General features: G+C 42.8%; 1 protein-coding gene across 1 annotated transcript in view; it reads right to left on the bottom strand.

The window, feature by feature from the left end:
• Positions 1 to 4,931: 4,931 nt before the first annotated feature.
• The window catches only part of PDE11A (phosphodiesterase 11A), a 422,322-nt gene continuing 412,847 nt past the window's right edge, over positions 4,932 to 14,406 (bottom strand). Inside the window, exon 20 of the mRNA XM_027556915.1 lies at positions 4,932 to 5,600. Coding sequence (XP_027412716.1) covers positions 5,442 to 5,600 — 159 coding nt within the window. The 3' untranslated portion in view covers positions 4,932 to 5,441. The remainder of the gene's footprint in view (positions 5,601 to 14,406) is intronic.

The following is a 14,406-nucleotide window of genomic DNA, read 5'->3' as shown; positions in this document are numbered from 1 at the left end:
ATTTTGTTAAAAACAAAGATATTTAGTTCCCTTAAAGCAGTTTCAAAATTATGGATTAGATGCTTGTGAAATGGTCCAGGAGTCTTATAATGTAGTATTCCTATAATGACACATCAGCCTGGGAAATCTACACAAAAGGAGTGATGTCCGATAAGTCAATTGAAGACATATTTTGCTTCTTTTGTGTAAAACAATAATAATTAAGAAGCAAATCAGTAGATCCTTTGTAGAATATTGTACATCAAAATAAAATGGCAAAAATATTTTTCCCCAAGAGGATGAGATTCACCAACACCTAAACTCTTGTTTCCATACAATGCTATTTGTGTTTTTTAAAAATTCATCTAAATATGATTTCATCTAAATCTAAAGAAAAAATAATCGAGATTCTAATACAGATACACAGAAAATGAACACAAAGATAAATGGTGGCCTGAAATAACACATTTTTTTTATAGCAAATACTTCATTCACTTAGTAAAACAAACATATTTTTGTACCAGTGTATACGTTCAACAATGTTAGTAGGGATGTGCTACCCAGATGACTAACTTATCTTTAGTGCTATTGAGAGATGGACTAAATATGTAAGAACGTTCAAAATTAAATTAGAAAAGATACACAGCATCAAATTTCCAGCTGAGGAAAAGGTACACAAACCATGGAAGCAGGACCTCAGGCGTTGTTAAGTCCAAGCGCTCAGTGTGAAATTCCCCAGACACATCACTCCTGCCGTCTATACGTTTCATTCTATCATGGTTCACTTATGAAACTTACGAAATTTTGGCTTCTTATAGTCAGACTCAACCTGTACATTTCCTGATACATTCGAGGTTCGGGAGTTCTTTACAGCACATGACATAACAATTGTTTCAGAGACTGTTATTCTGGAGCAGACAGTGAAACTCCATTGCAGTGGCTCTGCCATAGTTTTTAGGGTCCCAAATTAGGTTTAACTCTTTTGCTTTAATGAATCCTTTTTGAATATTGTTTTTCCAGCCCAAACATTTTTCTTTATATGTAAATCTTCCCTTAATCTGTTAGATTTCTGTCCCACTTGGCAGGAGTTTTTCACACTATTAATGGAGATGAAACTGTATTTTATCTTCCTGTAATTCATTGAGTCAATAGGAGGAATGGATTTTAAAATAATTCTACCACAGAGTAAATTGAGCAGATTCTGTTTAATGACCTAAGGTAAGTGGATCAAATATGATACATTTTGATACATGAAAAAAGCAACTGAATTCCTGTAGCATTAATATTAGATGGTTATTTCACTAACAAAATTTTAACGATTATTTCTAACCCAACGGGTATTTAAATATAAAATACCTGGAAATATGTGGACATTGAAGATTTCAGAAACAGAAAACACATGCAACTTTAACTTCTTTTGACTCACTTTATAAATTCTAAATTAAACTGACTACCATTTATGGGATATCTATGCTATGAGATAATCTAAAGCTGTCCTTTATAGAATAAAAGGATGTATTTTTAAAAAATTATACTGATGACCATGTCTTTTATGATCATGACAGGCTCAGACATATCTGTTCTAAGGTTGTTTTTGTATCTACTCCATATAGGTAACTTTTTATTTTGTCTTTAGGGAGGAGATGACCTCTTTATCCCTATCTTGTTTGAGAAGAGTGAATAAGACAATTACATGGAATAATTTTTTAAAGTTAAACACAGCTTGGTCCTTTGGTGTACGAATGAACTGAATAAAAGTCCGGGCTTTTATTTTACAGGTGGAAAATCCGAGACCTGAGGGTCCCAAGATAACAAGCCAGGCCAGGGGGAGCCCCGTCCACTGTGCGCTGGGGTGGTGCCCTTCACAGTCTGCCAAGCTGTCCCTCCTGGCCGGGATTGCCAGCTATATTGTAGGCTGTGCATGTATTATCCACGTACTGACTAATAAAATGCTAAATAGCCTGCCTGAGAAAAATACACCTCGTGGACAAAGTAGGATGAAGTCATTTCAACCATAAATGCCAAGAGAACCGAACATTTGGTCAGTTGGAGATTTTATAAGAAGGTTCATATTTAAATTCCTTCCTCCAATAGGAAATAAACATTAATAATGATTGGGAAATTTTCTCTTTTTCTGTTTTGGGAAAGCAGAGTATATGGGTAAACACACATACCTCAAATTCTTAAAGTTATACATTACTTAGATTTAAAATACCCCAAACTCCCAAGTTCAACCTCTAACCTTCTGGGTCCTTGGCTCCAGGGAGCCTGCTACCCTCCTTTTCGACTGTTTCATGGTCATCGAGGAACAGACCTGGCATTAGTCAGCAGTTTCTGAATTTTGACCCACAATAGGAAAGATACCTTGAGACAGGAGAAATAGATGGAGGCAATTACAAACAGCCACTTGATTGATGGTTGACATTGTCAGGGCTCCACTGTATGGCAGATTGCAATGGTGTTGAACTCCCCTTGCTACCAGTGGATGTTGCTATTGGCAACCGTGCAGTGAAGCCAATAAAAAGGCAAGAAAATGAGAGGAAAACTCAACCTTAGTGGAAGCCGTAGGGTTTCTGCTATAAATTACATTCCCCTTAGCAATAAGCAGCATCAACATTCAGGGTAGCCACAGTGCATGTAGCTGTCTGCAGTCTCCATCGGACCCTGGGTCTAGTTTTATCATAAAGCACATGCTTTAAAATTTTGCTCTAGATACACTGGCATTCATCTTTCTGGGCTACTTATTTATTTATCATTGGGGAGGACGACAGACGTGGGTTCACCTCTGCCTCACATGGACTGATTTTCAGTTCCCGCTTGTGATACGAACATGATGTGACGCGACGGCTGGAAACACCTGCAGTCCTGCTAGCTGCAGACCCACAACCAGGGTCTGGCCCTGCCTCCACCCACCCTTTTTCCTCACCTGAAGGAGGGAGACAGCCCGGCAGAAGCTATTTTCCTTTATAGCTGAGTGACTCGGAAAACTGGCTTAATAAAATCCATAAATCTGAACAACCTCCTCTCACCTGCTCTGCAGAGGCAATTTTTCCTGCACGTATTTTCTCCTCGAGTTTCTCCAGTCTTCCCCACAGAGACAGTGGTAGAGGGTTAGCTGGGAACATTATTTTTTAGGGTTCCCACTCCTTCCTTCTCTCTTTTGTCAATCCGCTCCCTACTCAAATGTGTCTCTTTTCTAAGCAATTGATGACAGGACGTACCTTCATTTTCTTTTGATGACAAGTGCCATTTTTCCTTGTTTGGATTAACGTTCACCTTCCCTTTGGCCATCTCTTACCGCCTGCATTGGCCCTGTATTTTCCTTGTTAGTCATTTTCTTTTGGCTCTCCTCCCTTCCTTCCTCCTCTTCCCCCATTTGCCTGGTTTATAATTTTCTTTTCCTCCATTTCTGGTCATGTAGAATCTTTCTTCTTCCTCATGGTTACCTTGCTCTTCCCTTACTTCTGTTTTGGTTCCTTAATTTACTCATTCTTTAAACATTCCCCCAACGTCTACTATGTGCCAGGAAGACAATGTCCTTGGTGGAACTTGGCCCCTCTTTCTCTGAGTAAAGTTAATAACTGACACTGACCAGCAACAACAAGAACAGAAGTGGTTTTAAATTTTAGATTTTTTTGGAACTGGAATGGGCTTCAAGGTTCATCTGGTCCAGAGATTTCGAATTCCTCAGAGGCCCTTTATGGGCCGCTGGGTATGTAATCAAAGAGATGAGGCTTCATAGGGCTCCCCCAACCCAGCTTCAAACAGAGGACTTGGACTTTTAGATGTTTTATGTCTTGGGGATTCTTTGTAAGATTTATTTGAACAAAGAGTTCTAAGGTTCAGTTATGTTTGAAAATAATTTCTTAGTGTAATCTCATTTGACAAATGAGGAAAAAGGAAGAAGTTAGTGATTTGTCTAAAGCCATCCAGAGAATAGTACCAGAGCTAGGGCACAAGTCTAGCTTCTAGCCCAGCATTGTTTCGTTTTTTTCTTTTTTTGGTTGCACCTCATGGCATGCAGGATCTTAGTTCCTTTGTGGTGGAAGATTCTTAACTACTGGACCACCAGGAAAGCCCCACAGCGGGGCCTTTGGATAGGGCGTACAATGTCCTCAGCCTCTCAGCATCCTAATCTCTGCATCTGTTTAATAGAGCTTGTTCTTATCTATGGGCTTCCCAAGTGGTGCTAGTAGTAAATAACCTGCCTGCCAGTGCAGGAGACATAAGAGACCCGAGTTCGATCCCTGGGTTAGGAAGATCCCTGAAGGAGGGCATGGCAACCACTCCACTATTCTTGCCTGGAGAATCCCATGGACAGAGGAGCCTAGCGGGCTACAGTCCATAGGGTCACAAAGAGTCAGTCATGACTGAAGCAATTTAGCATGCACACATTCTTACCTGTTATAAACCTGGATTTCTGTAGGATATTTGTTCACTGCCCAGACTGTTATTTCTTAATCTTTCAAGCATTATATTTTATACTTAAGGAAAATCCAAAATTGGGGAGCCCTCCATTTGGCTTTCAGTTGGCACTGGCAGTAACCTTAAACTTCATGCTGAAACTCATCACTAGAACTCAAGTTGTCAATGATTATTCTCCGTGGCTCTGCTGTGTCCTGTGAAATGTCTCACTGTTGGAAATAGTTCTGAATGTTCCCGTGTCACTCATGGTAAATCCACCTATAGATTTTCTTTCATCCTGACTTTTAATTAAAGTCTATCAATCCTGCTAGGAGAAGACTTGATCTACATTGAAGGTTGAATCTAAAAACTGAAAAAGGGGACCACAATCCCAATGCAGTGTTACGAATCTTGTGTAAACACCAATCAGACAAACACATTTGCTGTCTTCCTACTATGGACGTTTTTAGGGGAAACTGGGAATGGCTGGTTTTTGTAAGGATAATATAGGTGTCTCTTTTAGGTAGGCAATTCTGAAGGCTCTGATCTATCATTAAGAAGCTTTAGGATTAAAAATAAGATATCTTCACAGGATACAAATTGGGATTCTAAGGACAGTCTGGCACAAAAGGGAGCTTGGGAGAGGAAGCAAAGGCAGGCATTGTTTGGCTTGTAACAAACAGAATAGCTGTATGCAAAATGAAGCAGCGCTAACGACGCCTTCACTGTTCAGCGTTCCCTCAGCTCCGAGTGAGCAGGGCCAACCATCCTCAGGTCCTGGACCCACAGCTGCCCTCTGCCCAGAATCTTCGTCTCAGCCCAGAATCTTCGTGCTCATCAGGGAAAGGTGAGGGTCCTGGGGTGTGCTTGTTGCCCCCACTTCCTCCTCTGCCCTTTTTGCTGACACCACACTTAAAGGTGAAAGTCCAGGCATGCTTCTCAGCACATCCCTGAGGTTTTATGTCTGTTTGAGCTTAAAGGAACAAAAGAATGGTGTGCAGGACCGAAGCCGGTTCTCCAGGGCGCAGTCATCTTGCAGCAGCAGCTGGCCTGAAGGGTTAGTTTCTGTCATCCCTGGTCTCCATGACGTTGGCGGAGGGGGCGGAGGCAGCTGCGGAGACGAGCAGCCTTTTCTGGTGCAACTCTTCCCACTTACTTCTGTTGGTGGCCACGGAATCCAACATTGGCTTCAGTTTCACATTGACCTTCACCAATGCCTACAATAAAACAAAAGCAGGCAGGGGAGAGAGGAACCAATCATGATCATGATTTTCTAGCTTTCACTTGTGAGGAGAATGGAAATGGGCTGTAAGAAATGAAAATGATGATTATTTTGGTAAACATGAGCTATTTACAAGAAGCAAATATGCACTTAACATCACTGTGTTGTATTAATAGAGCTTATAGAGAAAATGAAAAAATAAGACAGATGTCTGTGTACTGCTCCAGGGGGTGCCAGCCAATTTGATTATGATCCTGTTTTAAATTCACATCAAATAGGAAACAAAATATTCAGCTCACACAAGTCTACTAATATGTGTATCTTTGCCTGCTAAGGAGGGCTCCAGATCTCAATAGACCAGGAAGTGAAATTTTTACAAAAATAAACCTATCATTTGCTCCACCGTAGATGAATCTGGGTGGATTCACCTGAATGAGAAAGGCCAGGTAAAGTCCTGAAATGAGAGGAGCTCATTTTTTAAAGCACAGGATCGGGGAACAGTGCTCAGTGTACAGATCGACATGAGAACATGCATGGAAATAGACACGAGAGAAAAGAAAAAGGGGTGTGGAAGAGAGAGACAGATGGAGGGGTGTGGAAGAAATGAGGGAGAGAAAAGGTAGGGTGTGGCCACAGGCTGACCAACCCCAAGGCTAAGAAAGGTCAGGATCCAGCCTCCTCACTTGCAGGAGACCCTTCTAAATATCTGTTTTGCACTTAATTTTGTATCATTTAAAAAAAACAATGGTTCCCTATTCCCAAACACTACAAACTTCCAGCCTCACAAATCTTGGATCACAGCTCTAATGGGACATAGCAATGAATAAAACAAGGATCATGGAGCCGTGAGGCTTAGCCCCTGGAAATGCCTTGGTCAGCGTTCTGTGGCCACAGATTATACCCGGAGTCCCATGGAGACACCCTGCAGGTGCGTCCCATTCATCACAAGGGGGACAAACTGTGACCATGTGACTAAACCGCCACCATTGTAGGACACCTCCCGAAAAGGCTTCAAGCCTGACCGGTGGTTGGCAGGTGCCCCAGAGCAAAGTCCTCCAATAGGAAGAAGAGCTGTTTCTGTTGAGGATGGACTACCCTGATCATGACTGCAGTGTGTTAGGAAGACCAGAAGCATTCCCTAAATACGATTCCACTCTGGGGAGTTTCAGAGATACAAGTGTGATGTGACTAGATGGAAGTTAAGCGAGGGCTGGAAGTCCAGAAATAATCAGGGAGCCTGCTGAGCAGCGAGCACTCCACTCTGGCCCAGGTGGAGCCCCTTCACATTCACATCCCCCAGACAGAGCACATCATCGTGATATTTATCACACCAAGCAATGACGTCTACTTTGAAATTGGATGTATTCGTTATTCCATGTGATAATAAATCACAGCACCATGATAATTCAGGCAGTAATCAAAATCCCCTTTACATCATGAGAAAAATGCAGGTGCCTGTTTTCTGCTCAGTGCAGTGATTTTATTTAGACAATAGTGTGAGAGGGGGCGATGAATGCCATGGCTTTTAGTATAGTTTGGCACTGGCTCCTCTTTGCTCTGATCAAGCCTTTTAATTAAACCGACCACTATAATTCCTATGGAAATTAGTGTTTATGTTATTTTCCTGCTACAAAAGCATTTCTCTAAACTTTTTTTTTTAATCCCAGGAGCACAAATTGGAATTTTTTTCTGCATGAAATGTAATTAAAAACTCATTTGATTACTATAGTTCTGGCTCTGTTTTACTTATTAAATTCCTGTAATCAGTTTTCTTTTATGAAGCTGCTGGGAAATGATCTCAAAAGCAACACATTTTTCTCTTCCTTGGCAGGTTCCCGAGCATTTACTAAATTACATTCATAGCACCTGCCCATGATTCGAATTACTCCACCAATTTATTTCTAAAACTATTTAAATTTATTTGGCTTAGCCCCAAACAGATTGCTTTCTTTTGTCTAGCTCTTTGTTCTCTGTCTTGCTGTCTTTGTGTTGAATATAAAAATTTTTGAGGGGGTGGTATATATTTCTCAGTATTCCTTTTTCTCTTTATTTCATACTCTCCTTAAATACAGAATTGCCATACTGGAATATCATTTTCTTCTAGTCAGGTGCTGGTTCTAGGCAAAGGGAGCAAGAACTTCATCTTAAAGAATAATTCTTACACTATAAATTTGTTACACAGAAATGCACTTAGCTGGGAGAATATGGAACTATTAGAATATTAGGAAGGCAAGGCATGATCCACAAATCTAAATTCCAAGGTTTACGGTGATTACATGCAACGTACCATCAGCAAGAGAATTGCTCCCAGTATTTAGAAAGATACAGGTATTCCTACGAACTTCTCATCAGTGAGTGATACCCGATAAATTCTGTGCAAATGTTACTGGTTATCTGTCTTGTTTGACTAACTCTTCTCTTAGCAAAAGAGAAAAGGGACATGTCACCCTTCTGCTCACTCTCCACACACACACAGAGGGATACTAAACATTATGTGCGTGGTGCCATCCACTGTGGGATGCTGAGTCCCTTCTGTGACATCCCCTCCGTGTGACCTTTCAGTGTTTAGACATGTCCAGAGGTAGTAAACTCATGTCCTCCCTGGGTGGGTGTGTCCAATTTCCTCTTCATCCTGATTTTAGAACGTCATTCTTTCTACTGAGCTATGTATCCCTGTAACCAACCTAACAGTTCTAGTCCTCTGGGTGCTCTCCCTTTAAACCCAAATCTACTGAGCAAGGAGATCCAACCAGTCCATCCTAAAGGAGATCAGTCCTGGGTGTTCATTGGAAGGACTGATGCTGAAGCTGAAACTCCAATCCTTTGGCCACCTGATTCGAAGAGCTGACTCATTGGAAAAGACCCTGATGCTGGGAAAGATTGAGGGCAGGAGGAGAAGGGGATGACTGAGGATGAGATGGTTGGATGGCATCACCAACTCAGTGGACATGGGTTTGGGTGGACTCCGGGAGTTTGTGATGGACAGGGAGGCCCGGCATGCTGCAGTTCATGGGGTCGCAAAGAGTCGGACACAACTGAGCGACTGAACTGAACTGAACTGAACTGAGCAGTAAACCAGTGACTCCTGTGCACCTCCAGGTGTAGGTTAGGGTTGATTTACTGACCTCAAAACCCAACTTGGGCTATATATGGATATCCTGGGGGCTCCCAAGCCACTTCAGCTCCCCCACCCTGTTGGTGGCCCATCACTGACAGGACCCTCTACACCCTGGGGACACAGCTGGAGGCATCTGGCCATCCGGGTGGCTGAGGGGCCTCACGTCCTTCCTGATTCCAGTCAGGCTCCACTCGTGAGCCCACTTGTGACCAGCACATACATTTTATTCTATATTTTATGAATAAGTCATACATTCACTAGACATGTAGTCTAGTGAATACAAAGGGTCCCATATGTATAGTGTTAAACATCTCCCTTCACCCCCTGTCCCAGAGATTCCATTTCTGTTCCTAGAGGCAACTGATATTACCAGTTTCTTGGGTATCCTTCAAGAAACATTTTATGCCTATGTCAGTATAAGTATGTATATTATGTACATATATTAAAAAAAGTGAAAATGTTAGTCTCTCAGTCATGTCTAACTCTTGTGACCCCATGGACTGTAGTTCGCCAGGTTCTTCTGTCCATGGAATTCTCCAGGCAAGAATCCTGGAATGGGTAGCCATTCTGTTCTTCAGGGGATGTGTGCTGGATTTTTTTTTTTTTTCCATTACTTTAAACATTGCTCAGTTTTATTGCGGAGAAGGCAGTGGCAACCCACTCCAGTACTCTTGCCTGGAAAATCCCATGGATGGAGGAGCCTGGTAGGCTGCAGTCCGTGGGGTCGCTAAGAGTCAGACGCAACTGAGCAACTTCCCTTTCACTTTTCACTTTTATGCATTGGAGAAGGAAATGGCAACCCATTCCAGTGTTCTTGCCTGGAGAATCCCAAGGACGGGGGAGCCTGGTGGGCTGCTGTTTATGGGGTCGCACAGAGTCGGACACGACTGAAGCGACTTAGCAGCAGCAGCAGCAGCAGTTTTATTGGGGAAAGCATTTAGGTTACTTAGAAATAACATGATCCTTTGAGGCTTGTCTTTAAGCTTCCCTTGGTGGATCTGGAGCAAACTTTAGTCTAGGGCTAATTTGGCCCCATTACTAAGACAGTAATCTTCTGAGAACTGTGCCCAGAACATCATATATTTCAAGGTTTTTCTCTAAAATTCTGGGTGGTGGAAGCATGGACTACTTCCCTGCCCGTGTGAACTCTGAGGATTACTCTGCTTGCTCCTTTTTGCTAGATCTTTCCAGCCTCAGTGGTTTCCTCACGTGCAGGGAGCGAACAGCACAAAGACTCAAGGGGCCACTGCAGATCTCTGGAGCTGTCTCACGCAGCCGTCTCTTCTCTGCCACTCTTCCCAGAACGCTCACCTCCTTGGCCTCCCTCGACTCCTGATTCTGCCTCCTTATCTCAGTGAGACCCCTGACTCTGCCTGGGTGCCCCTCCCTGTGCTGTGGCCTGGTCACTCCCCACAGGGAGTAAGCTGGGACACCTGGCGGGCTCATTTCATTTGTTCCCCTTTCTCATGAATCTGTATTATGTGGCTGTTGTCCACTGTCTGAAACTTGTTTTGTGTATTTTTCTGTTTTTTTTTTTTTTTTTTTTTTGGTGTTTTATCCCCCCTATTACTATGGTCCAGCAGTGGAAGTTGCTAATATTGGTTTTAAACAACTCTGTCTTGGGTCCCAGCCCATGAGCTCCAAGGGAGAGTGGAAACAAGGCCTATATCTTTAGATCTCTAGCTCTGGGAACAGCAGCCCTCCTCCACCCTGCCCACAGAGCAGTGGCAGGAAGACAGGGGAAGGTCAGGATGAGTAGGGTCAGGACGTTCTGACCTGCTACAAAATCCTGCTATAAAAACAACCCCAGCATGACCCCCTTGGGAAATGAATACAGTATTCTGTCTTACTGCCATAATTCCTAAGACCGTGTTTATACCAGCTCACTAAGCTGCTGGGAGGCAGATTTTGGCCTTGCTTTCCCTCTGCCACCAGGATCTACATCTGCCATCATCTGGCCCGTGTGTGCTTCTCAGTCGACCACAGTCACTTCTCTGAACTCAATTGCTGGATCGATGGAGGCAGATGCACTCCAGGGGAGGAAGCCAACAGAAAGCTGTGCTCTTAGAAGAAGTCCCTACTCCTACATTCTTGCTGAAAAGGGGCAGAGAGGAACCCCACCAAACTAAAGGCAGTTCAAAGACTTCCTTTGAACCTGAAAATGTCCAACTACATCATTAATACCTTTTAAAAAAACTTTGAGGCAATTATCTGAGCTGGCTATTTATTTTTTTTAAAGGCCAAAGAGAGAAGATGGTTTTTACTTCCTATTGTTGATTCATATATTCCCAGGGTGTTGGCAATAAGAACTGTATTTTCTGATTTCCTCCATTCCCCACCCTACTCAAGAGAAATAATCAGAAACTAACAGATATGATGGCATGGTAGAGAAAAGAGAAATTAAAATATTTTTAAAATACCGATTGGGGGGGTAAAATTTAAAAATAGACTTGGAGCCCCTCTTAAATGTCTTGTTTGAGGCAATATCCTTGTAATGAAGATGTGATTACTTACAACCATGATCATTTAACTTCCTCATTGAAAATGTCCAAAAGCCCACTTGGGGGTTGGCATTTTGAAATGGAAAGTCATAGGTGGCATGACCAGCTGGTGTCATCTCTGCTCAAACCTTCAACAGGAGAAGCAAGAATGCATGCAAGTGGTGGCAGGACCTGAAATTATTTAGAATTCTCAAGACTGGCCACTCACATGTGTAAAGAGCATCTCCAAGAAACAAGAAGGCTTCGACTGAAGGTTTGTGACTTCAGAGAGAAGTGGCCAATTGTGCAGCAAATCCCAACTTTTCAATTAGTGAACTGTTGAACTGCTAATCTTTCCTGGTTCTCAAAGGTAAGGATTAGTCCCGATTGCATCTGCCATATTCCTGAATTTTACATGCCATGTTGCAATGATGTAGTTGCTAAGAATCCCATTTGGCTTGTCAGCCTTCTACTCCTCCGTCATGTTGTAAAGGCCAGATCGTGAATTGTCCTGAACTCAACTCATTGCCTTCCTGTGAACCCACCTCTGCTGTCAGGGTTACTCCCTCAGGGAATTAAGTATTAGCATCTCCACCCAACTGCCCAGCCTGGCAATCTACAGGTCATCCATTACATCTTTGTCTTCCCCCGCATCCAGACTATCACCAACTCCTCTCAATCCTGCTTCCAAAGTGCCCCCATGTGTCAGTCTAGCGCCATTTGAATCGCCCAAGCTCAGGTGACCCTCACCTTCTCCACTGACCCTGCCTGGGCTCCCTGCTTCCCTTGAGTCCTGTCCAATGAACTCTCATTGCAGCTATCCTGGTCAATCAAAACCATTCATCTGAGCCTGCTGCTCTCTACCCTGAACCTTTCGGTGGCTCCTATATGATATGAATGTGTTGCAAGACCCTACTAGAAAAGGAGAATTGTGGCATTAAAAGGTAATGAAACCCAGAAATAAAACAAAAAAAGAACCATAAAGCTGAATGGAAAATTTGCATTGTAGTACAAAACCGAATTACCAAACACTAAAATAATCCCGTTGGGTCTTCTAGAAAACCTGAAGTGCACACTTTTTTGTGCATTTTACCATTTTTCTGAGTAAAAAAATAAGCTAACTTCCACATGGTGTGTTTGGCAAGGGAGTAGCCAAAGTGTTAGTTACTACATGTGAGAGCAGATGGAGCTGGCTGTGGGGTCCAGATGGGAGGCAGCAAACAGATTCCTCCTAAACCTCACTCCTTCCCTCCCCAGTTCAATGGCCTCTGAAACTCAAGGTTGTGTAAAAATTAATTTGCATTAAATTGCTTAAGATAATGTATTAACTACCACGGGAGGCTTCCAGCAGATTTTAAAACTTGTTTCGAAAAACAAATAATCAAACAATAATGGTGAACACAGAAGTGAACCAAGACTTTCCTGGATAAATGTTTGTAGACGTTCACATTAAATATACTACCTTTAAAACAAACCTTTAGTGTGTAATTGGCTCAGGCTGGAAAATTAATAATAATCGTTTATATATGTCACACATGTACCTGCTCCAGGCACCATGTACTGCTGGGTTTTCCCCAGGCTAGAACACGATGGAGTTTAAAAGGCTTATGACTTCTTTCCCATTTGGGGAGGGAGTCATTTACTCCACCAGGGCTGTGGTATCTCTATCAGAGATTGCTAGTTGCCTTTCCAGTAAGCATTTTAGCCTCTCTTAAGCTTAGGGACTTCCCTGGTTGGTCAGTGGTAAAGAATCTGTGGCCAATATAGGAGACTTGAGCTTGATCCCTGGGTCAGGTAGCTTCCCTGAAGAAGGAAAGGGCAACTCATTCCAGCAGTCCTGCTTGGAAAATCTCAGGGACAGAGGAGCATGGCAGCTACAGTCCACGGGGTCATAAAAGAGTCAGACATGACTTAGCGACTAAAAAGTAACAACAGCAAAGCTTAGGAATGGCCAGGGAAGAGCAAGAAGAATTTAGGAAAAAAGCTTCTGAGAAGACTCTTAAATGAGAGTATATTCATTTGGGAGGTGCATCCTCTTGTCCTTGCCCCTCTCTCCTTCTTGCTGCTGGAATATGAACATGATGGTTAATATCATGTTACAGATACATGTACAGATAAGAGCTACAGTGACCATCTTGTGACCATGAGGCAATCTTGAGTATGGCAGCCACGTCCTAAGGGAAGATAAACAGGGCCTGGGTCTCTGACTGTTATGGAACTGCCATATCATAGAAACCTAGAATTGACTTATTTGCATTATTATTATCAGAGAGAAAAGTAAATTTCTATTTTGTTGAAGCTATTGTGATTTCAGATGGTGACTGCAGCTATGAAATTAAAAGACGCTTGCTCCTTGGAAGAAAAGCCATGACCAACCTAGAGAGCATATTAAAAAGCAGAAACATTACTTTGCCCACAAAGGTCCGTCTAGTCAAGGCTATGGTTTTTCCAGTAGTCATGTATGGAAGTGAGAGTTGGACTATAAAGAAAGCTGAACACCAAAGAATTGATGCTTTTGAACTGTGGTGTTGGATAAGACTCTTGAGAGTCCCTTGGACTGCAAGGAGATCCAACCAGTCCATCCTAAAGGAAATCAGTCCTGAGTATTCATTGGAAGGCCTGATGCTGAAGCTGAAACTCCAATACTTTGGCCACCTGATGCGAAGAACTGACTCAGTGGAAAAGACCCTGATGCTGGGAAAGATTGAGGGCAGGAGGAGAAGGGGACAGCAGAGGATGAGATGGTTGGATGGCATCACCAACTCAATGGACATGAGTTTGAGCAAGCTCTGGGAGTTGGTGATGGGTAGGAAGCCTGGCATAATGCAGTCCATGGGGTTGCAAAGAGCCAGACACGACTGAGTGAGTGAACTGAGCTGAATTGTGATTGCAGATCTCTGTTACTAGTACCACATGCAATTCCTGATTGAGAGAATTGATGTCAGGATGTAGGTCTCTATTTTATGGCTACTTGTGTATGTGTCAAGAGGTTCTAACCATCTTGATACTTGGACACATTGATCTTTGTATCAAGGAGTTGTGAGACAAGTTTCTTTGGCAGTGGGTTATAAGCGAACTGTAGTAGGCAGCAGAGGCTAGATACTGTCCTCTTACCCTCCCTCAGGGAACAGTTCACTCCATGTGCTCTGAGTGGGTACGTCATTCAGGCCTGACCAACAGCAGTGATTGACATAGAGATGTGG

This window comes from Bos indicus x Bos taurus, chromosome 2 (genome assembly GCF_003369695.1).
Source record: "Bos indicus x Bos taurus breed Angus x Brahman F1 hybrid chromosome 2, Bos_hybrid_MaternalHap_v2.0, whole genome shotgun sequence".
NCBI lineage: Eukaryota > Metazoa > Chordata > Mammalia > Artiodactyla > Bovidae > Bos > Bos indicus x Bos taurus.
This window is presented reverse-complemented; position numbering and strand designations above follow the sequence as displayed.